This window comes from Sebastes fasciatus, chromosome 22 (assembly GCF_043250625.1).
Source record: "Sebastes fasciatus isolate fSebFas1 chromosome 22, fSebFas1.pri, whole genome shotgun sequence".
NCBI classification, from domain to species: domain Eukaryota; kingdom Metazoa; phylum Chordata; class Actinopteri; order Perciformes; family Sebastidae; genus Sebastes; species Sebastes fasciatus.
Genome location: NC_133816.1, coordinates 25,029,806 through 25,054,769, shown reverse-complemented (window position 1 = coordinate 25,054,769; position 24,964 = coordinate 25,029,806). Strand labels below are relative to the sequence as shown.

The window sequence follows — 24,964 nt, the reverse complement described above, 5'->3', positions numbered from 1 at the left end:
GTGTGTTGGCTCGCTGGTCTCTTTTGTTTCTTGCAGGCTCTGGTTGAGGCGGGGACATGAGGACATGATGGGTTGATGAGCTACACCTGGGCCCGGTGTAGCGCTGACTATAAAACCCTCTTCGCCATTCAGAACGCGCTCTCTCTCTCCATGCACGCACATCACTCCATTCCTGTGGACATCGCGGCGCGGCTATTCTTCCTCTTTTTCTATATGCACTCACACACACGCATCCATGCACTCCTACACCACTGATTACTGATAATGATCTATACATTTATTCATTAATTAGTGTTTTGTAAATAAACTCTGTTACTTTTTGCATTTACCTCGTCTCCACTCCCATTTTTGTTGCAACCTAAGAGCCGGGTTGTAACAATATATATATATATATATATATATATATATATATATATAAATTAGTCATAATATTATAAATATAAATTGGTCATAATATAATAAATATATATATATAAATTGGTCATGATATAATAAATATATATATATAAATTGGTTATAATATAATAAATATATACATCAATTGTCATAATATAATACATATATATATAAATTGGTCATAATAAATATATATATAAATTGGTCAGAATATAATATAATATAAATATATATGTATAAAGTGGTCATAATATCATATGGTATGATATAGATATAAATATATATGCATAAATAGGTCATAATTTATCATTGGGTGAACTGTCATCTGTAAAGTAACTAAAGCTGTCAGATAAATGTAGTGGAGTAAACAGTAGAATATTCCCTCTGAGATGTAGTGGAGGAGAAGTAGGAAGTAGCAGGAAATGGAAATAGTCCAGTAAAGTATCTTGAGTTAAGTTCAGTACTAAAGTACTAAATGTACTGAGTTACATTCCACCACTGAATAAAATAATGTTAATTAATTAAATCCTCTGTGTAGCTGTAGTTTCCCTCCTGACCTCCAGGTGGAGACTTTCTGTAACTTTACACTGAAAAAACAGACCCGAAGTACTAGTAACCGGAAGTGTGGTTGTCGGGCTGTTGGCGGGAGAGTTGCTTTGTTAGCTGACGAGCATCTTTGATCCGTTTCGAGGCAGAGCTGCAGGTGAACCCGAACACACTCAGGTAAACACTTTAACACACTCAGGTAAACACTTTAACACACTCAGGTAAACACTTTAACACTCAGGTAAACACTTTAACAATGAAGTCAAAGTGAATATAGAGTTAGCACGCTGAGCTAGCTCCATGCTAACAGCTAGTTAGCCTGTTAGCTTCGGCCTGCTAGCTGCTAGCGTTAGCATTAGCTCTCTCTAATGTGTGCTCCTGATCTCTGATTGAACCTCCAGACCAGGACCAGAAAACTGTCGAAAGATCTCAGATAAAAGTCAGAAAAATGTCCAAAAGAATTTAAAAAAAAAAGAAAGTTGGAAAAATGTCTGAAAAGAATTCTGAAAATGTTTGAAAAAATATCCGAAGAAAGATTTTAAAAAAAAACATTCTAAAAAATCTTTGAAACAATTCGGAAAAAAGTCAGAAAAATGTCTAAAAAAAGTCAGAAAAATCTGAAAGAAATTCTTAAAAATCTTGGAAAAAAGAAAGTCAGAAAAATATCTTTAAAAAGTCAGAAAATAATTCTGAAAATGTTCGAAAAAAATCTCCTAAAAAATGTTCTGAAAAAAGTCAGAAAAATGTTTTGAAAAATCTCTGAAAGAAATTCTTAAAAATCTTGGAAAAAAAGTCTGAAAAATCTCCAAAAAAGTGAAAAAAGAAAGTCAGAAAAATAATTCTGAAAATGTTTGAAAAAATGTCCTAAAAAGGTATATAAAAGAAAAACTCTGAAAAAATTCTGAAAATCTCCAAAAAATAATAAAAAAAAATCTTTGAAAATAAATCAGAAAAATTTCCAAAAATGTCCGAAAAGGTAAAAAAAAAAAGAAAGTCACAAAAATGTCTGAATAGTATTCTGAAAATGTTTGAAAAAATTTCCAAAAAAGGTAAAAAAAAAAAAAAGATTTCTGAAAAATGTCCAAAAAAAAGTAAAACAAAAGTCTGAAAAGATTTACACAGTATTAATGTAACACACAAAAAAGAGTCTAATATCTAGCGTTAGCCTCTTAGCTCTTTCTAATGTGTGCTCCTGTTCTCTGATTGAACTTCCGGTCCACACCGGACCAGGAGCACGAGCAGGACCAAGAGCACTACAAGAGCGGAATGAAGGAGGAGCAGCGGAACCTGGACCAGCGGAGCTACAAGGTCCCCCGTAGACCAGCAGCAGGCTCGTCCTCTGATCCCACCGATGTTCAGGTCAGTGGTCATGACTTCATGGCTTCAAGTCGTTCATTTTGGAGACACTGACCGGAAACAACGCAGCTGTTCCTGACTGTTGTTGCTCTAAACAGTCAATTGTTGAACCTTTTCACCGTATTCCGGTGTTTGGGTTTATCAAGTGACGAGACAGGAAGAGAAGACGTAGCTGTCCTCGTGAAGGCCTCTTTGTTTCATATCAGTGCTGAAGTGGGCCGGAGGCCTGAGGCCTGGACTACCAAGCGGGGTTTGGGGTTAGCGAGCTAACTTCCGGGTTAACCCTTCAGGGGTTTCAGTACTGGTGTCATGCGCTGTGTCGAGGCTTCGGAGCGCGTGCGGAGTAATTTAGGAAGTTTTTCGTGAAGCGCGAGGCTCGTATCGTTTTAGACCAATGGCGTCACTGAAGATTCCGTCCATATAGAACTACCGGACATGTGTTTTAAACAGACATGTAACTGCCCACATTCGGTAACCATGGCGCCGTAGAGACAGGGCGACATGCCAGGAGCTCCATACATGTTAAGGTTATTTTAGTGTTTTTTTTAAAGATTAATTTTTATTATTAGGCCAGTTTTATGTTATTTTGTTAAGTTTTGCTAGTTTTATGTCTCGTGATAGTTTCAGGCTCTATAGTATCAGTTAAGTAAAGCAACTTCAAAGAATGGACGACGGCGACAATAACAACAACAATAACAAAGCCCCCAGGATCAGTTACAACAGAGAGACTCTTCTGAACATCAGAGAGAGGAGCATTCACCACAGCCGGGACCTCCTCACTCCGGATCTAACTCTCTTTCCTGAACTGAGGAGGACAGACAGGCGAGCCGGGGTCCGACCGAAGTCCGGGTCCCAACAGAGAAGGAGAGGCCGGCGAGCCGGGGTCCTGGTTCGACTGAGACGGCGCGCTCATCGCCCCCCACTCCCCACTATGTTACTGGCAAATGTGCAGTCGCTCGACAACAAACTGTGCGAGCTGCGGGCGCGGATATGTTTCCAGCCGGACATCAGAAACTGTAACATTATCTGCCTCACGGAGACCTGGCTATCAGCTGAGGTACCGGACCACGCCATCGAGCCCCCGGGTTTCACCGTCCATCGGACGGACAGAGACCAGGAGCTCTCCGGGAAAACAAGGGGCGGAGGGGTATGTCTGATGGTTAACCGGACTTGGTGTGTCCAACAGAACATCAGGACCATCGGCACCTTCTGCTCCCCTGACTTGGAGTACCTCATGCTGCAGTGTCGGCCTTTTTGGCTCCCAAGGGAGTTTACATCGGTTACCATCGCCGGTGTTTATATCCCCCCCCAGGCCGACACGGACAGAGCGCTCCGGGAGTTACACAGGGCAGTTAACGTGCAGGAGACCGCGCACCCGAGGACCGCACTCATTGTTGCGGGGGACTTCAACCGGGCCAATCTGAAGAACATTTCCCCAAAACTGTACCAACACATTCACTTCAACACACGGGGGGACAACACACTGGACCACTGCTACACACCCTTCCGCAACGGCTATAAAGCCCTCCCCCGCCCACCTTTCGGCAAATCGGATCACTCCTCCATCCTCCTTCTCCCCGCCTATAGGCAGAGACTGAAACGTGAAGCCCCCGCCTACAGGACCGTTCACTGTTGGTCAGACCAATCAGACGCCATCCTTCAGGATTGTTTTGATCACGTGGACTGGGAGATGTTCAGGACTGCAAACGACAGCATCAGTGGCTTCACAGACACAGTCACCAGCTTCATCAGGACATGCACGGAGGAAGTAGTCCCCACAAAAACCATAAAGACAAAGACAAATCAAAAGCCCTGGATAAACTGTGATGTCCGTGCAGCCCTCAATGCACGGAACACAGCCTTCACCTCAGGCTCACCAGACGACTACAAACATTCACGTTACTCTTTAAGGACAGTAATCAAACAGGCAAAGAGAGACTACAGACAACGGGTGGAGTCCAAACTCACTTCCAACAACCCAAGGCACTTGTGGCAAGGACTCCAAACCATGACAGACTTTAAAGGACCCAGACAACAGATCACAGACACAGCACCCAACCTCCCAGACAAACTCAACCATTTTTATGCCAGGTTTGACTCCTCTGTCAGACCCTGTGTCATGTCCTGCCCCACCCCCACCCCCACCCCTGCAGACAATCAGAACCCCCCCTTACAACCACTACCATCCAACACTGACAACCCCCTTCCCTCTACCCCCACCTCAGCTGAAAACCTGGATTGCCCACCACCTCCACACCCCTCCCCCATGACTGTTGCAGAACAGGACCGTCCCCTCTCCATCACAGAGGCTGATGTTCGCCGGACCCTCCTGCGTATCAACCCACGCAAAGCGGCCGGCCCAGACGGCATTCCTGGACGCGTCCTGAAGTCCTGCGCACACCAGTTGGCGGGGGTTTTCACAACAATTTTCAACCTGTCACTATCTCTCCGGACTGTCCCCACCTGCTTCAAATCCACCACCATCATCCCCATCCCCAAACAACAAAAAGTAACCAGGTTAAACGACTGGCGCCCCATAACCCTCACCCCCGTAGCCCTCACCCCCATAATCAGCAAGTGTTTTGAGAAACTGGTTAAATCCCTAATCTGCCCCATGCTTCCCCCCACACTCGACCCCCTACAATTTGCATACCGCCCAAACAGAGGCACAGAGGACGCCATCGCCCATGTACTACACACCGCCCTCTCCCACCTGGAAGGAAGGGACACCTATGTGAGGATGCTGTTCGTGGATTACAGCTCAGCGTTCAACACCATAGTGCCCTCCAGGCTCGTCAGTAAGCTCAAGGATCTGGGCCTGAACACACCACTGTGTGACTGGATCCTGGACTTTCTGACGGGACGCCCCCAGGTGGTGAGAATCAACAACCTCACCTCGACTTCACTGACTCGAAGCACAGGAGCGCCTCAGGGCTGTGTTCTCAGCCCCCTCCTGTACTCCCTCTACACCCACGACTGTGTGGCAACAAGAGCTTCAAACACCATCGTGAAGTTTGCGGACGACACAGCAGTTGTGGGGTTGATCTCCCATGGCGACGAGATGGCTTACAGGGAGGAGGTGACTACCCTGGAACAGCGGTGTCAGAACAACCACCTCTCCCTGAACATCTCAAAGACCAAGGAGGTCATCGTGGATTACAGGAGGGGGGGTTGCACCATCAACGGCACAGCGGTGGAGAGGGTGGACACCTTTAAATACCTGGGTGTCAACATCCATAAGGACTTGACATGGGCCACCCACACCACCGCTGTAGTCAGGAAGACCCAGCAGAGACTGTACGCTCTGAGGCGACTCAAGACTTTCAGACTGAAACCGCAAATCCTCAGGGACTTCTACCGGGGCACCATAGAGAGCCTCCTGACAGGCTGCTTCACCACCTGGTTCGGCAGCTGCACCAACGTGGACCGTAAGGCGCTGGAAAGGGTGGTGCGCTCGGCCCAACACATCACCGGGTGCGAGCTGCCCAGCCTGCAGGAGCTTTACACCCAGCGGTGCCTCAGGAAGTCCCTGAGGGTCATTAAGGACACGACACACCCCCACAACAGCCTGTTCTCCCTCCTGCCCTCTGGTAGAAGATACAGGACCCCCAGGACTCTCACCAGCAGACTGAGGAACAGTTTTTTCCCCCAGGCCATCAGACTTTTAAATCTATAATTAATTTGACACATTCTTACACAAAAATATTTCTTATACTGTATATACTGTATGTATTGTTAATACATATGTTCTTAATATGCCCTTGTATAAAGTATTTCCTTTTATGATTGTAATGTAAATGTAATATAATTTATTATTTAATGGAGCTTCCTAGCGAAAAGTATTTCACACGTTTGTACCTGTACAACTGGCGTGACAATAAACATCTTGAATCTTGAATCTTGAATTTGACATAAGTCCAAAATAATTTAAATGAAGAAACGGTCTGAAAAATAAAACAGGCCGGTCGGTCCGACTTCCACGTTTGTCAAAGTCAAACTAGTGTCGTGTCGCTCGTAGAGCTGCAGCCTACTGAGTAGTTAGAAGCTTCATTCATAACGTTGATGTTCAAATTACTATTAATACCAAAACATGGCGTTCAGTCCACCTTCTCTTCTCTCACTCAAACACATTCACAGCTCCTCGTCTCCGTCATCGTCTCAGTCTGAAGTCCAAAAGTCAAAATGTATTGAAGAAACATAGATGTAATTATTATTTCTATCATTGTTGTAGCGGCTGGGTCGGAGACACTTTGTTTGTTTCATATTTACACCGTCAGCTGGCTGTCTGAAGAACGGCAGAACGGACAGCCAGCGGACCACATAGTCACTGAATTTGACAAAAAGTGTATTATTGGATCAGAATCACAGCGGAGTGGAGGCATTTCAACTTTTGTATAATATAAGTTTATATTTAAGTTGTCTTGGCAACAATTCTCACAATATTAGGCTATGTAATATGCTCTTAATGAATTTATTTGGCATATTTCCTAACGGATGTTTTGGCCCATTTAATATGGGACGACTACACGGGATGGCGGCTAAAGCCGGTGTTATCGACGTTATCGAGCTTCAAACTATCGGGTCCAGCGGTAAACAAGAGAGAGGAATAAAAAGTGGAGACTCCTTACCTGTGAAGAGATCATAAAGTCAGAATATGTGTCCATTCCTCCATTATTTATATTCCTTTAGTCTGTAAAGGTCCACCGATCAAAAGAATCAAAACGGTTTGTCATAAAAATTCCTCCAAGTTGTAAATCTTGTCCTGTGAAGTCCACTAATAAATCCAGGTGTCCCCACCTTTCTCTGTTTAGTTTTCACCTCTTTTCTGTTTGGGCGGGCGGCTCGTTGCTGACGGGGAGCTGGGTTTTAACAGGATAAAGAGAGATGGTGCGTCGGCTAGATCAAATGAACCTTTCAGAAATAATGTTATATTATATTCAACAGCTTCATAGTGGTTTCAATAATCAGTCTGATAGGATTTCTCATCTTTGAGGAGTTTTGTGTGAAAGGAATTGAAGGGCCGTCCCAAATAGACGCCGGTTGAGTTCAGTGATTGAAGCAGATAAAAACCTGGCTATTAATCACAGTTTTACGGTGTATATATACAACACATACATATAGAGATGCACCGATACCACTTTTTTTCAGCCCGAGTACAAGAACTTACATTTGGGTACTCGCCCATACCGAGTACCGATACGAGTACTCCTCTGTGCCAAAAGACCCTCGTTAACAGCCAGCTGATAATGATAAATAATCGTGATCATCATTTTGGCCGTAATCGTTACACCCCTAATATAATACCCCTTATATGTTTATTGATTGTATGTTTATTGATTATATGTGGATTTATTGTATGTTTATTGATTAAATGTGTATTGATTATATGTTTATTGACTATATGTTGATTGATTGCCCTTTTTTCACAAGACAAAGTGTCAACAATAGTCTTTCTGTATTGTTATTTTACAGGTGTTGAAGGAGTGCTCCATCCCGCTGACACGTGTCAGGATCAGCAGTGCGATGTTGGCTGCGATGGACGCCGTTGGACGCTCAGCAGCTGATCCAAAAGGCCAAAAGGTCATCTGCAGGTTCATTTTCTTTGTTAGTTAAGGCCTTATATATATTAAAGAGTCCTCTTCTTCCTGAAATACTCTAAATTAATATGAATTAGTATGCCGTACGTTAGCATGCTGTACGTTAACATGCGGGACAATTGATAATTGTGATAATTAATAAATGTCAAGGGGGCGTCTGTGGTGACCAATCAAACGTCTACAGAGGGACACGGCCCTCAGTTGGTTGTCACAGGTGGTAGTATATTAGTCAGACTGGAACATTGTGGGTTATGTTCCACTGACATGTTTTAATGTTCTTTATGGTTCTAGATAGGTCGCTCCACCATGGCATCTCACTGACTCTCTCGCTCTCTCTGTCTGTATGTCTGTTGCTATAGAAACGGAGAGGAAGAAAGGGACTGATTCATCAGAGAGTTCACACTGGAGAGAAACTACACAGCTGTGATGAATGTGGAGCAGCTTTCACAACATCAGGTCACCTGAAAAGACATCAACGCATTCACACTGGAGAGAAACCGTACCGGTGTGACCAATGTGGTAAAACTTTTTCTCAGAGTGCTAACCTTAAATCCCACCAGCGCATTCACACTGGAGAGAAACCCTACAGCTGTGATGAATGTGGAGCAGCTTTCACTACATCAGGTAACCTGAAACTCCACCAACGCATTCACACTGGAGAGAAACCCTACAGCTGTGATGAATGTGGAGCAGCTTTCACTACATCAGGTCACCTGAAAACACATCAATGTATTCACACTGGAGAGAAACCCTACAGCTGTGATGAATGTGGAGCAGCTTTCACTACATCAGGTAACCTGAAACTCCACCAACGCATTCACACTGGAGAGAAACCCTACAGCTGTGATGAATGTGGAGCAGCTTTCACTACATCAGGTAACCTGAAACTCCACCAACGCATTCACACTGGAGAGAAACCCTACAGCTGTGATGAATGTGGAGCAGCGTTCACTACATCAGATCAACTGAAAAGACATAAACGCATTCACACTGGAGAGAAACCCTACAGCTGTGATGAATGTGGAGCAGCGTTCACTACATCAGATCAACTGAAAAGACATAAACGCATTCACACTGGAGAGAAACCCTACAGCTGTGATGACTGTGGAGCAGGTTTCACAACATCAGGTGACCTGAAAACACATCAACGCATTCACACTGGAGAGAAACCGTACTGGTGTGACCAATGTGGTAAAACCTTTTCTCAGGATAATTCCCTTAAAGTCCACCAACGCATTCACACTGGAGAGAAACCCTACAGCTGTGATGAATGTGGAGCAGGTTTCACAACATCAGGTGACCTGAAAAGACATCAACGCATTCACACTGGAGAGAAACCGTACTGGTGTGACCAATGTGGTAAAACCTTTTCTCGGCATAGTTCCCTTAAAATCCACCAACGCATTCACACTGGAGAGAAACCCTACAGCTGTGATGAATGTGGAGCAGCTTTCACAGCATCAGATAACCTGAAACGCCACCAACGCATTCACACTGGAGAGAAACCGTACTGGTGTGACCAATGTGGTAAAACCTTTTCTCGGCATAGTTCCCTTAAAATCCACCAACGCATTCACACTGGAGAGAAACCCTACAGCTGTGTTGAATGTGGAGCAGCTTTCACAGCATCAGGTGAGCTGAAAAGACATCAACGCATTCACACTGGAGAGAAACCCTACAGCTGTGATGAATGTGGAGCAGGTTTCACTACATCAGGTTACCTGAAAGACCACCAACGCATTCACGCTGGAGAGAAACCGTACTGGTGTGACCAATGTGGTAAAACCTTTTCTCGGGATAGTTCTCTTAAAGTCCACCAACGCATTCACACTGAAGAGAAACCGTACTGGTGTGACCAATGTGGTAAAACTTTTTCTCATAGTTGTAACCTTAAATCCCACCAGCGCATTCACACTGCATCGTTGTGAACATGTTTCAGAGCCTAGCTAGCTGTCTCCTCCTGCCTCCTCCCCATGCCCTGATAGCTGTGTTGTTGTATTCTGAGCTTCTCTCCACATTGAAGTCTGACCAACAGTAACTTCATGTTCTAACCATCCATTAATCTGCTGAGTATTTTCTGGATGAATTGTTTGGTAAAGACCAGAAACTGTTGACTGTAGTCGACCCCCTGGGCCTGTGCCCCGTAGACCCGTTCAATAATCCATCCACGAGTCGACAGCTGGAGAAAGATCAAGGAGGACATTCACATCCAACACCAGAGACCATCTTTGAACAGAGACAGGGGTTACCATCTCCCCCACCGAATACAACCACTGTCACGTCAACGAATGTCCTCAGCCATAGATGTGGTCAAAAGAATGATTTCCCCTGAAACAATGAGTTTCGAATGATTTATTCCAGATGTGTTCCCATTATTGTTTTTATCTGCTTCATACATATTCTCTTGTTCTTATTGTTTCATAGTTCAACATTATATTTTCCTCCTTTGTGTAGTTTTCATTGAATAATCTTTATTTTACATTTATATTCACTGTTATTATTTTCTATGACTGAATGAGGTTTTGAATCTGTTGATGTTCTCATTAAATTAGTCGACACAATGAGATGCTTTGACTCCTCATTTGAAACCGTTTCCATCAATCAGTATTTGTTGAGCTGTTGTAATCGGCGTTGTCAGCATTAACATTGTTTTAGGACTAAGTCGTGAGCTAATTGGACTCATTATCATTACTGATCTTACAGCAGTCAGATAATAAATGCCCTCAGTAGTTAAAGCCCACACAGCAGCTGTGACTGACATTTTAAAATGTTCCTAAAAGCAGAAGTGAATTAATCAACTTTAATAAATCTAAATATTTGTTGTGTGTGTTTAAAAGTGTTTCATTTCTGTTTGTGTTGCTGTGAACTATACGGCTAACTGGCAGGCTAAGAGTTCCTGTAACACTGACCTGACGGGAAAGCAATGACTTTAACTGATGTCGTATTATTTGACTTTATCAACCACTATCAGTCCAAAGATTAAAGTTTACAGAAAATCAATTACATATATATACTTTAGTTGTCCGGGTTATGACAAATTGGTCACAATGTAATAAATACATATGAATTGGTCATAATATAATAAATGAATATATATATATATATATATATATAAATTAGTCATAATATAATAAATATATATATAAATTGGTCATAATATAATAAATATATACATCAATTGTCATAATATAATACATATATATATAAATTGGTCAGAATAAATATATATATAAATTGGTCAGAATATAATATAATATTAATATATATGTATAAAGTGGTCATAATATCATATGGTATGATATAGATATAAATATATATGCATAAATAGGTCATAATTTATCATTGGGTGAACTGTCATCTGTAAAGTAACTAAAGCTGTCAGATAAATGTAGTGTAGTAAACAGTAGAATATTCCCTCTGAGATGTAGTGGAGGAGAAGTAGGAAGTAGCAGGAAATGGAAATACTCCAGTAAAGTATCTTGAGTTAAGTTCAGTACTAAAGTACTAAATGTACTGAGTTACATTCCACCACTGAATAAAATAATGTTAATTAATTAAATCCTCTGTGTAGCTGTAGTTTCCCTCCTGACCTCCAGGTGGAGACTTTCTGTAACTTTACACTGAAAAAACAGACCCGAAGTACTAGTAACCGGAAGTGTGGTTGTCGGGCTGTTGGCGGGAGAGTTGCTTTGTTAGCTGACGAGCATCTTTGATCCGTTTCGAGGCAGAGCTGCAGGTGAACCCGAACACACTCAGGTAAACACTTTAACACTCAGGTAAACACTTTAACACACTCAGGTAAACACTTGAATACTCAGGTAAACACTTTAACAATGAAGTCAAAGTGAATATAGAGTTAGCACGCTGAGCTAGCTCCATGCTAACAGCTAGTTAGCCTGTTAGCTTCGGCCTGCTAGCTGCTAGCGTTAGCATTAGCTCTCTCTAATGTGTGCTCCTGATCTCTGATTGAACCTCCAGACCAGGACCAGAAAACTGTCGAAAGATCTCAGAAAAATTTCCCGACAAATGTCCATAAAAAGTAAAAAAAAAAAGTGGGAAAAATTTCCTTAAAAAGGTTTTAAAAAATGTCGGAAAAAAATGTCTGAAAAAAAGTAAAAAAAAAAAAAAGTCTGAAAAACGTCTGAGAAAAATGTCCCAAAAAAGAAAGTCAGAGAACTCTGAAACAAAGTCAGAAAAATTGCCAAAAAAGTTAAAAAAAAAATCAAGTCAGAAAGATATCTGAAAATATTCTGAAAAATCTTTGAAAAAAAGTCAGAAAAACGTTCAGAAAAGTAATAAAAATGTCCAAAAAAGTAAGAAAAGAATTCTAGAAAAATGTACAAAAAGTAAAAAAAAACTCTGACAAAATGTTAGAAAAATGTCAAAAAAAATCAGAAAATCTTTGAAAAATAGTCAGAAAATTTCCAAAAAAGTCAGAAAAATATCTGAAAATATTCTGGAAAATGTCCCAAAAAAAGTAAAAAAAAAAAACAACAAGTCAGTAAAATGTCCCAGAAAAATCTCTGAAAAAACACTCAAAAATGTTTCAGAAAAACGTCAAAAACCTCAGAAAAATGTCCAAAAAAAGTAAAACAAAAGAAAAAAGTCAGAAAATATCCAAAAAGGGTCAGAAAAATGTCTGAAAAGATTTACACAGTATTAATGTAACACACAAACAGTCTAATATCTAGCGTTAGCCGCAGCTCTTTCTAATATGTGCTCCTGTTATCTGATTTAACTTCCGGTCCACACCAGACCAGGACCAGACCAGGACCAGACCAGACCAGGAGCAGGACCAGGAGCACTACAAGAGCGGAATGGAGGAGGAGCAGCAGAACCCGGACCAGCGGAGCAACAAAGTCCCCCGTAGACCAGCAGCAGGCTCGTCCTCTGATCCCACCGATGTTCAGGTCAGTGGTCATGACTTCATGACTTCATGGCTTCAAGTCGTTCATTTTGGAGACACTGACCGGAAACAACGCAGCTGTTCCTGACTGTTGTTGCTCTAAACGGTCAATTGTTGAACCTTTTCACCGTATTCCGGTGTTTGGGTTCATCAGGCGACGAGACAGGAAGAGAAGACGTAGCTGTCCTCGTGAAGGCCTCTTTGTTTCATATCAGTGCTGAAGTGGGCCGGAGGCCTGAGGCCTGGACTACCAAGCGGGGTTTGGGGTTAGCGAGCTAACTTCCGGGTTAAAGCCTGGTTTATGGAAACTTTATCACTAATAATAAAGTGATAGATATATGGAGATCTTTAAATTAGGATAAGAGACAGTTTATTTGGTTTAAGTCTATTGGAATGGCCAACATGTCAAACAGCCCTCCGAGTGATCGCTGTATTACGAGTATTAGGGCCACACTGTGGGGAACAAAGCTGACATTACGAGAATAAAATCATAATATCAGGAGAAAAGAAGTCGTAATTTAATGAGAATAAAGTCATAAGTTTAAAGTAAACAAAGTCATTTCCTCCTCCACAGAAGAGTCAGTTTCCTCCAGCAGGTCCGTGGTTCTTTCTTCAGAATAAACTCAGTTTCTTTAACAATCTCTTCAAGGTCCTGATACTGATGATAATGTGCTGCTGATGAGCCGAAAGATGAAGTATTTGTGAAACCTAAACTAGAACTTCAAAAGATGCTCCACGTTCCTCGTTTTCACACTATTTCACCTCTAAAATAACACGTACAATTTCTACTTTATAATATTATGACTTTTTTCTCTCAAACTTCTGACTTTATTCTTGAAATCTCAGATTTATTTTTTTCTCAATGTGCGCTAATACTCCATCGTACTCTGTAATAAATGAATCTAATCAAAACTAATTAATCTAAAGGTTATTGGAAATTCAATGATCACTTGTTAACAAACAAGAAATATTGCAATGATATAAAGAAAATAATGGTGGACATTAAAAATGATGTTACATTAATTAATTTGATACAGAAATAGGAATACCTCAAATTCACTATCACAAAATCCTCACTAACCTTCAGCAAAAAATGAAACGAGGAAAGGAAAGTTGACGAAAGAACTCCTCATATTATAGTATTATTATTATTATTATTATTATTATTATTATAGTAGTTAAACTGGAGTGCAGAGGATAAAGAAGGAATCAATATCCTGTAATCTCACTTAGATATAATTTATCTTAACAAAGCTCAGGGAGTAAATACAGTCCGCTCCAAAACTATTGGAACAGCGAGGCCAATTCCTTTATTTTTGCTGTACACTGGAAACATTTGGGTTTGACATCAAAAGATGAATATGAGACAAGAGATCAGGATTTCAGCTTCTATTTCCAGGTATTTACATCTGGATCTGTTACACAACTTAGAAGATTGCATCGTTTGTAATGGAACACCACATTTTTAGGTGAGCCAAAGCACAGGAGCAGATAGACTTAAAATAGATTAAAGTGAATAATACTTCATATTTAGTTGCAATAACTGCATCAAGCATGCGACCCACTGACATCATCAAACTTTTGCATTCTTCTTTTGTGATGCTTTTCCAGGCTTTCAGCGCAGCCTCTTTCAGTTGTTGTTTGTTTCGTTGGGTTTCTCCCTTCAGGCTCCTCTTTAGCAGGTAAAATGTAGCTCAATAGGGTTTAAGTCTGGAGATTGACTTGGCCAGTCTAAAACCTTCCTCTTCTTTCCCCTGATGATCTCCTCGGATGTTTTGGCAGTGTGTGTTTTGTGGTCGTCGTCTGGCTGCATGATGAAGGATCTCCCGATCAGTTCGGTTGCATCTCTCTTTAAATTGGCAGACTGAATCTTTCTGTAGATGTCTGAGTTCATGTTGCTGCTGCCATCGTGTGTTACATCATCAATGAAGATCAATGAGCCCGTCCAAGAAGACGCCATGCCGTTACCTCCACCATGTTTCACAGAGGAGCTCGTGTGTTTGGGATCTTAAGCAAAAATAAAGGAATTGGCCTCGCTGTTCCAATAGGTTTGGAGGGAACTGTATATTTTTAAATATTATGGCTGCCAATAGATTAAAATAGTTAATCAGGATTAACTGCATGATTGTCCATAGTTAATCTCAATTAATCACAAATTAATCTCACATTTTATCACTTCAAAATGCACCTTAAAGGGAGATTTGTCAAGTTTTTTAATAATAATGATAAATAATTGTGCAGCCCTAATGTATATTGATTATATGTTTATTAATTGCCCCTTTTTTTCACAAGACAAAGTGTCAACAATAGTCTTTCTGTATTGTTATTTTACAGGTGTTGAAGGAGTGTTCCATCCCGCTGACACGTGTCAGGATCAGCAGTGCGATGTTGGCTGCGATTGACGCCGTTGGACGCTCAACAGCTGTTCCAAAAGGCCAAAAGGTCATCTGCAGGTTCATTTTCTCTGTTAGTTGAGGCCTTATATATATATATAAAAGAGTCCTCTTCTTCCTGAAATACTCAAAATTAATATTAATTAGTGTGCCGTACGTTAGCATGCGGGACGTTAACATGCGGGACATTAACATGTGGGACAATTAATAATTGTGATAATTAATAAATGTCAAGGGGGCGTCTGTGGTGACCAATCAAACGTCTACAGAGGGACACTGCCCTCAGTTGGTTGTCACAGGTGGTAGTGCATTAGTCAGACTGGAACATTGTGGGTTATGTTCCACTGACATGTTTTAATGTTCTTTATGGTTCTAGATAGGTCGCTCCACCATGGCATCTCACTGACTCTCTCGCTCTCTCTGTCTGTATGTCTGTTGCTATAGAAACGGAGAGGAAGAAAGGGACTGATTCATCAGAGAGTTCACACTGGAGAGAAACTACACAGCTGTGATGAATGTGGAGCAGCTTTCACTACATCAGGTCACCTGAAAACACATCAACGTATTCACACTGGAGAGAAACCCTACAGCTGTGATGAATGTGGAGCAGCTTTCACTACATCAGGTAACCTGAAATCCCACCAACGCATCCATACTGGAGAGAAACCGTACTCGTGTGATCAATGTGGTAAAACCTTTTCTCGGCATAGTTCCCTTAAAATCCACCAACGCAGTCACACTGGAGAGAAACCCTACAGCTGTAATGAATGTGGAGCAGCTTTCACTACATCAGGTAACCTGAAAGAACACCAACGCATTCACACTGGAGAGAAACCGTACTGGTGTGACCAATGTGGTAAAACCTTTTCTCAGGATAGTTCCCTTAAAGTCCACCAATGCATTCACAATGGAGAGAAACCCTACAGCTGTGATGAATGTGGAGCAGCGTTCACTACATCGGGTAGCCTGAAATCACATCAACGCATTCACACTGGAGAGAAACCCTACAGCTGTAATGAATGTGGAGCAGCGTTCACTACATCAGATCAACTGAAAATACATCAACGCATTCACACTGGAGAGAAACCCTACAGCTGTGATGAATGTGGAGCAGCGTTCACTACATCGGGTAACCTGAAATCACATCAACGCATTCACACTGGATAGAAACCCTACAGCTGTGATGAATGTGGAGCAGCTTTCACTACATCAGGTCACCTGAAAGAACACCAACGCATTCACACTGGAGAGAAACCGTACTGGTGTGACCAATGTGGTAAAACCTTTTCTCAGCATAGTTCCCTTAAAGTCCACCAACGCAGTCACACTGGAGAGAAACCGTGCAGCTGTGATGAATGTGGAGCAGCTTTCACAGCATCAGATAAACTGAAACGCCACCAACGCATTCACACTGGAGAGAAACCGTACTGGTGTGACCAATGTGGTAAAACCTTTTCTCGGCATAGTTCCCTTAATGCCCACCAACGCATTCACACTGGAGAGAAACCGTACTGGTGTGACCAATGTGGTAAAACTTTTTCTCAGAGTAGTAACCTTAAATCCCACCAACGCATTCACTCTGCATCGTTGTGAACATGTTTCAGAGCCTAGCTAGCTGTCTCTTCCTGCCTCCTCCCCATGCCCTGATAGCTGTGTTGTTGTATTCTGAGCTTCTCTCCACATTGAAGTCTGACCAACAGTAACTTCATGTTCTAAACAGCATGTGTGTTGTCGTGGCTACGACTACATACTGGCCTTTATACCTGTTATATATTTAATTATATATATTAATTATTATTGACTGTAGTCGACCCCCTGGGCCTGTGCCCCGTAGACCCGTTCAATAATCCATCCACGAGTCGACAGCTGGAGAAAGATCAAGGAGGACATTCACATCCGACACCAGAGACCATCTTTGAACGGAGACAGGGGTTACCATCTCCCCCACCGAATACAACCACTGTCACGTCAACGAATGTCCTCAGCCATAGATGTGGTCAAAAGAATGATTTTCTGTGAAATAATGAGTTTCGAATGATTTATTCCAGATGTGTTCCCATTATTGTTTTTATCTGCTTCATACATATTCTCTTGTTCTTATTGTTTCATAGTTCAACATTATATTTTCCTCCTTTGTGTAATTTTCATTGAATAATCTTTATTTTACATTTATATTCACTGTTATTATTTTCTATGACTGAATGCGGTTTTGAATCTGTTGATGTTCTCATTAAATTAGTCGACACAATGAGATGCTTTGACTCCTCATTTGAAACCGTTTCCATCAATCAGTATTTGTTGAGCTGTTGTAATCGGCGTTGTCAGCATTAACATTGTTTTAGGACTAAGTCGTGAGCTAATTGGACTCATTATCATTAATGATCTTACAGCAGTCAGATAATAAATGACCTCAGTAGTTAAAGCCCACACAGCAGCTGTGACTGACATTTTAAAATGTTCCTAAAAGCAGAAGTGAATTAATCAACTTTAATAAAGCTAAATATTTGTTGTGTGTGTTTAAAAGTGTTTCATTTCTGTTTGTGTTGCTGTGAACTATACGGCTAACTGTCAGGCTAAGAGTTCCTGTAACACTGACCTGACGGGAAAGCAATGACTTTAACTCTGATGTCGTATTATTTGACTTTATCAACCACTATCAGTCCAAAGATTAAAGTTTACAGAAAATCAATTACATATATATACTTTAGTTGTCCGGGTTATGACAAATTGGTCATAATGTAATAAATACATATGAATTGGTCATAATATAATAAATATATATATAAATTGGTCATAATATTATAAATATAAATTGGTCATAATATAATAAATATATATATATAAATTGGTCATGATATAATAAATATATATATATATAAATTAGTCATAATATAATAAATATATATATAAATTGGTCATAATATTATAAATATAAATTGGTCATAATATAATAAATATATATATATAAATTGGTCATGATATAATAAATATATATATATATAAATTGGTCATAATATAATAAATATATATATATAAATTGGTCATAATATAATAAATATATATATACATAAATTGGTCATAATATAATAAATATATATATATAAATTGGTCATAATATAATAAATATATACATCAATTGTCATAATATAATACATATATATATAAATTGGTCATAATAAATATATATATAAATTGGTCAGAATATAATATAATATAAATATATATATATGTATAAAGTGGTCATAATATCATATGGTATGATATAGATATAAATATATATGCATAAATAGGTCATAATTTATCATTGGGTGAACTGTCATCTGTAAAGTAACTAAAGCTGTCAGATAAATGTAGTGGAGTAAACAGTAGAATATTCCCTCTGAGATGTAGTGGAGGAGAAGTAGGAAGTAGCGGGAAATGGAAATACTCCAGTAAAGTATCTTGAGTTAAGTTCAGTACTAAAGTACTAAATGTACTGAGTTACATTCCACCACTGAATAAAATAATGTTAATTAATTAAATCCTCTGTGTAGCTGTAGTTTCCCTCCTGACCTCCAGGTGGAGACTTTCTGTAACTTTACACTGAAAAAACAGACCCGAAGTACTAGTAACCGGAAGTGTGGTTGTCGGGCTGTTGGCGGGAGAGTTGTATTGTTAGCTGAAGAGCATCTTTGATCCGTTTCGAGGACGGGCTACGTTTTTGGGTTTGGCAACACTGGGCTGTGACTGGACAGGAGATGGCAGAGGGAAGTGACGGATCAGGAAGCGAGTTAGGCGAGATGGAATTAGGTGGCGGGAGCTACGGAGAGTGGGATATTGCTCGGAAAAAGAAACGTAAAAAGAATCCAAATAATAAATCGGATGATAGTGATTCTGTTGGCAGAGAAGCTGTAACAGAGAGGAGGAGAGATGATTATAAGGTAATCATTAAACTGGCGCAAGAAGGGGCTTCTTTTGGAGAGTGGAATCCAATACAACTTACCAGATCAATATGTAAAGAAATCGGAGAAATAAAAAGTGCTAAAGTGTTGAGAAACGGATCACTGTTAATTATGTGCAAGGATGGAGGACAACAAGGGCGAGCAATCAGGATGAACAAAATAAATGGCAAAAAAGTACAATGTTCCCTAGCTGGTGACAAAAAACTAGTCAGGGGAGTCATCTCAGGGATCCCAGTAAGTGTAACAGATGACGATGTTAAAGCAAACATAAATAATGCAAAAGTAAGTGAAGTCAAACGCATGAAATCAAACAGAAATGGCATTAAAAGTGACAGTCTCTCAGTGCTGATCACTTTTGAGGAGGAAAAACTTCCCGAAAAAATCTTCATTGGATACGTGTGCTATGATGTCAGGCTGTATATTCCCCCACCACTCAGATGCTTTAAGTGTCAACGATTTGGACATGTGGCGGCTGTGTGTAAAGGACACCAAAGGTGTGGAAGATGTGGTGGAGAACATGAGTATGGAAAATGTGCCCAGGGAGCAAAGCTGAAATGCTGCAATTGCGGTGGAGAACATAGCTCAGCGTACGGTGGATGGGGAATCTGGTAATGGTGGAGGAGTTGCAACATTCATACAGAATGAAATGAGTTACAAGATAATGCATGTAAACACTGAGCATGAATCAATTGTTGTTAAGGTGTGGACTGACAGAGGTGATATAGATATAATTAACTTTTATAATCCATGCGGGAAATTAAGTCAAGGTATTTTGGAGGATGTAGGGGGATCATTGCAAAATAATGTAATATGGTGTGGGGATTTTAATTCACATAATTCATTGTGGGGGAGCAATAGCACAGATGCTAATGGTGTAGTTGTAGAAGAATTTATAGATGATCACTGTTTGGTGTGTATTAATAATGGGGAGGGAACACGGTATAATTGCATTCAAAACACAGAAGCAGCACTTGACCTAACATTTGTAAATAGTACTTTAGCAGGTGTAAGCACATGGAAAGTAATAAAGCATACTACAATGGGCAGCGATCACTACCCCGTAGTGACTAAAGTTGGTGTAAAAATTTATTTTGATAAGGGAAAGAAAATTCCTAGATGGAAGTTGGAAAATGCTAACTGGGCTGCTTACCAAGAGATAAGTGCAGCGAGATGTGAGGGAATTAAAGAAGATTATCAAATGGATGTAAACATATTTAATGGTGAACTAGTTAATGAAATAATTCAGTCTGCTGAGGAAACAATCCCAAAGAGTACAGGAACTAAACGTATTAAGAATGTACCTTGGTGGAATAGCGAATGTAGCAAAGCCATAAAAAACAGAAATAAAGCATTTAGGGAACTCAAAAAACTTCATTCACAGGATGCTTTGATCCAGTATAAAAGGGCACAGGCAATAGTAAGGAAAACAATAAGAATCCAAAAACGCACATTTTGGAGGCAATATTGTAGCAGTATAGGAAGAGAAGTAAAGCTTTCAGATGTCTGGGGCATGATCAGGAGAATGGGAGGGATCAGAAGGAGTTATAAATTACCAGTGATGAATAATGGGGATCAAATGGCTGTCAGCAACCTAGAAAAGGCTGAACTTCTGGCGCAAACATTCAGGAAAGTTCACAGCTCCGACAACCTAACAGATGAGGCCAGGCGCTGTAGAAATAGAGCTTTATTGGAGAAATCTAAAATATTAGAGAAAAAAGAGGCATCAGAAGATCCAATAGACCTGCCTTTTAGTATGTTTGAATTGAGAAGAGCAATAACTTGTGCACGTCAGACCACACCTGGTAAAGATGGCGTATGCTATAAAATGTTAGAGAACATGGCAGATAACACTCTGGTCACTGTTTTAAGACTGTATAACAGAGTTTGGGAAACTGGACAACTTCCTTCAGTGTGGAAACAAGCCGTAATAGTGCCTATTCTAAAACCAGGGAAAGACCCATCAGATCCATATAGTTACAGACCTATTGCCCTAACCTCTCATTTATGTAAAATTATGGAGCGAATGGTTACAGAGAGATTAACCTATTTCCTGGAAAGTAAAGCTCTTTTATCTCCACATCAAAGTGGGTTCCGTAGGGGTCGCAATACTATGGACTCTGTCTTATGCTTAGAGTCAGACATCAGGAAAGCACAGACCAACAAAGAAGTAGTATTAGCTATCTTCTTTGATGTGGAAAAAGCATATGATATGCTCTGGAAAGAAGGGTTACTCATTAAATTGAATTCATTGGGAATTGGTGGTAGAGCATATAATTGGGTGAAGGACTTTTTATTTGACAGGAAAATACAGGTAAGAGTAGATGCAGAATATTCAAATGTATATACAGTAGATAATGGAACTCCACAAGGTAGTGTATGTAGTCCGTTATTATTCAATATAATGATCAATGATATATTTTCTCAGGTTGAGCAAAATATAGGAAAGTCTATGTACGCGGATGACGGAGCTCTTTGGATAAGAGGCCGCAATGTAACATTTGTTAATAAGAAAATGCAAGCTGCAATAGCTGAGGTGGAGAAATGGGCAAACAAATGGGGATTCAAGTTATCAGTAGCAAAAACACAAGTTATTTGTTTCTTAAAACGACGTAAAATCGCACCCATTTCCCTAAAACTGTATGATCAACCTCTGGAGCAAGTCAAAGCTGTTCGATTTCTGGGGATTTGGTTTGATGAAAAGCTCACATGGAACATTCATTTAGATCAAATCAGGAGCAAATGTAAAAAAGTCATCAATATACTGCGTTGTTTGACAGGACAGGAGTGGGGAGCAAGTAGAGCATCTTTACAAGATATATACTGGGCTCTCATGAGATCTGTCCTTGACTATGGGTGTGTAGCTTACATGTCAGCAGCAGAATCAAACCTCAAGAAATTAGATGTACTGCAAGCTCAGGCTTTGAGAATCATTAGTGGATCATTCAGAACATCTCCGGTATCAGCAATGCAAGTGGAAGTGGGAGAAATGCCCCTACGGATTAGAAGAATAAAATTAATGCTGGCATACTGGGTTAATCTTCAGGGGCATTATGAAACTCACCCTACCAAAAGTGTTTTGATAGACTGCTGGGAACATAATGAAACAAACTTCATAAGCTTTGGGTGGGTAGGTGATGCAAAGGCAGAAAACATAGGGTTATGTCAATTCCAATATTGCTCTACAGTTTCAGTTTCATCCATTCCTCCCTGGTTATTCCCCTTACCAAATGTTGACCTCAGTATACAGCAGGAATTGAAGGAGAAGTCAAAGAAAATTCCAGCATGGCGCATAGTCCAGAATTATTTGGATAAGCACTTCTCAGACTCCGTGTTCTTATTTACAGACGGTTCCAAAGATCCTGAGACAGGGTGTGCAGGTGCAGCAGTTTATATCCCGGTGAGTGAGACCTACATCAAGAAACGAGTATCAAATTATGTGTCGGTATATACTACAGAAATATTGCCAATATTATTGGCCCTGCAGTGGATAGAGGAGAGGGAAATAAAAAACACCGTTATTGCATCTGACAGTTTTTCAGCACTCACAAGCATAGGATCTGGTAGATCATCAGTCAGAACGGATTTAATTAATGAAATATTTCTCATTATGTATAGGATGGAAATAAAAGGCACAGGTACACGATTCATATGGGTTCCTGCTCATGTTGGTGTGGAAGGAAATGAGCAGGTAGACATTCTGGCCAAACAAACACTAAGAATTAAGAATATAGAATTACAAATTCCATTAAGTAAAGCTGAGGCTAAACCATTCATCAAGAACTATGCACAAAAAGTATGGCAGGAGTACTGGGATGAGCAGGAAACTGGAAGGCATATGTACATTATACAGAAACATGTTGGAGCAGGGAGAAAGGTGGGCTGGAAAAGAAGGGAAGAAAATATCATCACTCGACTAAGAATCGGACATACAGGTCTTAATCAAACATTATATCGAATAGGCAAGCACCCAACTGGGAAATGTACACACTGTAACCAGCCAGAGACTGTTGAACACGTACTGATACACTGCAGTAATTACACTATCCAGAGGAATCACCTTTTTCAGACACTAAGGAAGGCAAAACATCACGACTTTTCAGTGTCAGGTCTATTGGGGAATAAAGCAGATAATATATACAGTGAAATTATTCAGTTTTTGAGAAAAACTGATTTAGTTAAAAGAATCTAGAGTTTTCATTATCATTTTTTTATTTATTTATTTTTTTATTTATTTTAGTTCTATTTTGTTTCTGCACAATCTTCTGTTCCACACTCCAGTCCAGATGGTGGCGGTAATGCACCTCTAAGATGGTTTGCCAACCGCCAATAAACACCAAAGAAGAAGAAGAAGAAGTGTGCATAGTAGGGCAATTGACTTTAGAATTTTGAATGACAGTGTGTTCCTTGTGAAAACGAGATTTTCTTCATGAAAATTGTGCCAAATGCAGAGAATTGTGTGTAGTGTTCTGAAAAAAAGTGTGTTTTAGAACTGCAATTTGAGTGTAAAGCAGGAATTGTGCTTGTAGTTTAGCAGAATTGGTTCAGGGGGTTGGTGCATGAGTTACATGTTGTGGTCATTGTGTGTCAAGTACCAGTATTTGTGTGTAAACAATTGAGAAAAACTGTAATACTCAGGTAAACACTTTAACACACTCAGGTAAACACTTTAACACACTCAGGTAAACACTTTAACACTCAGGTAAACACTTTAACACTCAGGTAAACACTTTAATACTCAGGTAAACACTTTAACAATGAAGTCAAAGTGAATATAGAGTTAGCACGCTGAGCTAGCTCCATGCTAACAGCTAGTTAGCCTGTTAGCTTCAGCCTCCTAGCTGCTAGCGTTAGCATTAGCTCTCTCTAATGTGTGCTCCTGTTCTCTGATTGAACCTCCAGACCAGGACCAGAAAACTGTCGAAAGATCTCAGAAAAAAGTCAGAAAAAATTCCCGACAAATGTCCATAAAAAGTTAAAAAAAAAAAAGTGGGAAAAATTTCCTTAAAAAGGTTTTAAAAAATGTCTGAAAAAAATTCGGAAAAAAAGTCAGAAAAAAGTAAAAAAAAAAAAAAGTCTGAAAAACGTCTGAGAAAAATGTCCCCAAAAAGTAAAAAAAGAAAGTCAGTGAACTCTGAAACAAAGTCAGAAAAATGGCCAAAAAAGTTAAAAAAAAAATCAAGTCAGAAAAATCTCTGAAAGAAATTCTGAAAAATCTTTGAAAAAAAGTCAGAAAAACGTTCAGAAAAGTAATAAAAATGTCCAAAAAAGTAAGAAAAGAATTCTAGAAAAATGTACAAAAAGTAAAAAAAAACTCTGACAAAATGTTAGAAAAATGTCAAAAAAAAGTTTTAAATAAAATCAGAAAATCTTTGAAAAAAAGTCAGAACATTTCCAAAAAAGTCAGAAAAATATCTGAAAATATTCTGGAAAATGTCCAAAAAAAAGTAAAAAAAAAAAAACAAGTCAGAAAAATGTCCCAGAAAAATCTCTGAAAAAAGACTCAAAAATGTTTCAGAAAAACGTCAAAAACCTCAGAAAAATGTCCAAAAAAAGTCAAACAAAAGAAAAAAGTATGAAAAATGTCCATAAAGGGTCAGAAAAATGTCTGAAAAGTTTACACAGTATTAATGTAGCACACAAACAATCTAATATCTAGCATTAGCCGCAGCTCTTTCTAATATGTGTTCCTGTTATCTGATTTAACTTCCGATCCACACCAGACCAGGACCAGACCAGGACCAGACCAGGACAAGACCAGGACCAGACCAGGACCAGACCAGGACCAGACCAGGACCAGACCAGGAGCAGGACCAGGACCAGACCAGGAGC

General features: G+C 40.0%; 1 protein-coding gene across 1 annotated transcript in view; it reads left to right on the top strand.

The window, feature by feature from the left end:
* Positions 1 to 16,986, top strand: part of LOC141761349 (uncharacterized) — a 96,402-nt gene extending 79,416 nt beyond the window's left edge. Inside the window, exon 10 of the mRNA XM_074624686.1 lies at positions 16,373 to 16,986. Within this exon, the coding sequence (XP_074480787.1) occupies positions 16,373 to 16,787 (415 nt within the window). The 3' untranslated portion in view covers positions 16,788 to 16,986. The remainder of the gene's footprint in view (positions 1 to 16,372) is intronic.
* The last annotated feature ends 7,978 nt before the right edge of the window (positions 16,987 to 24,964 follow it).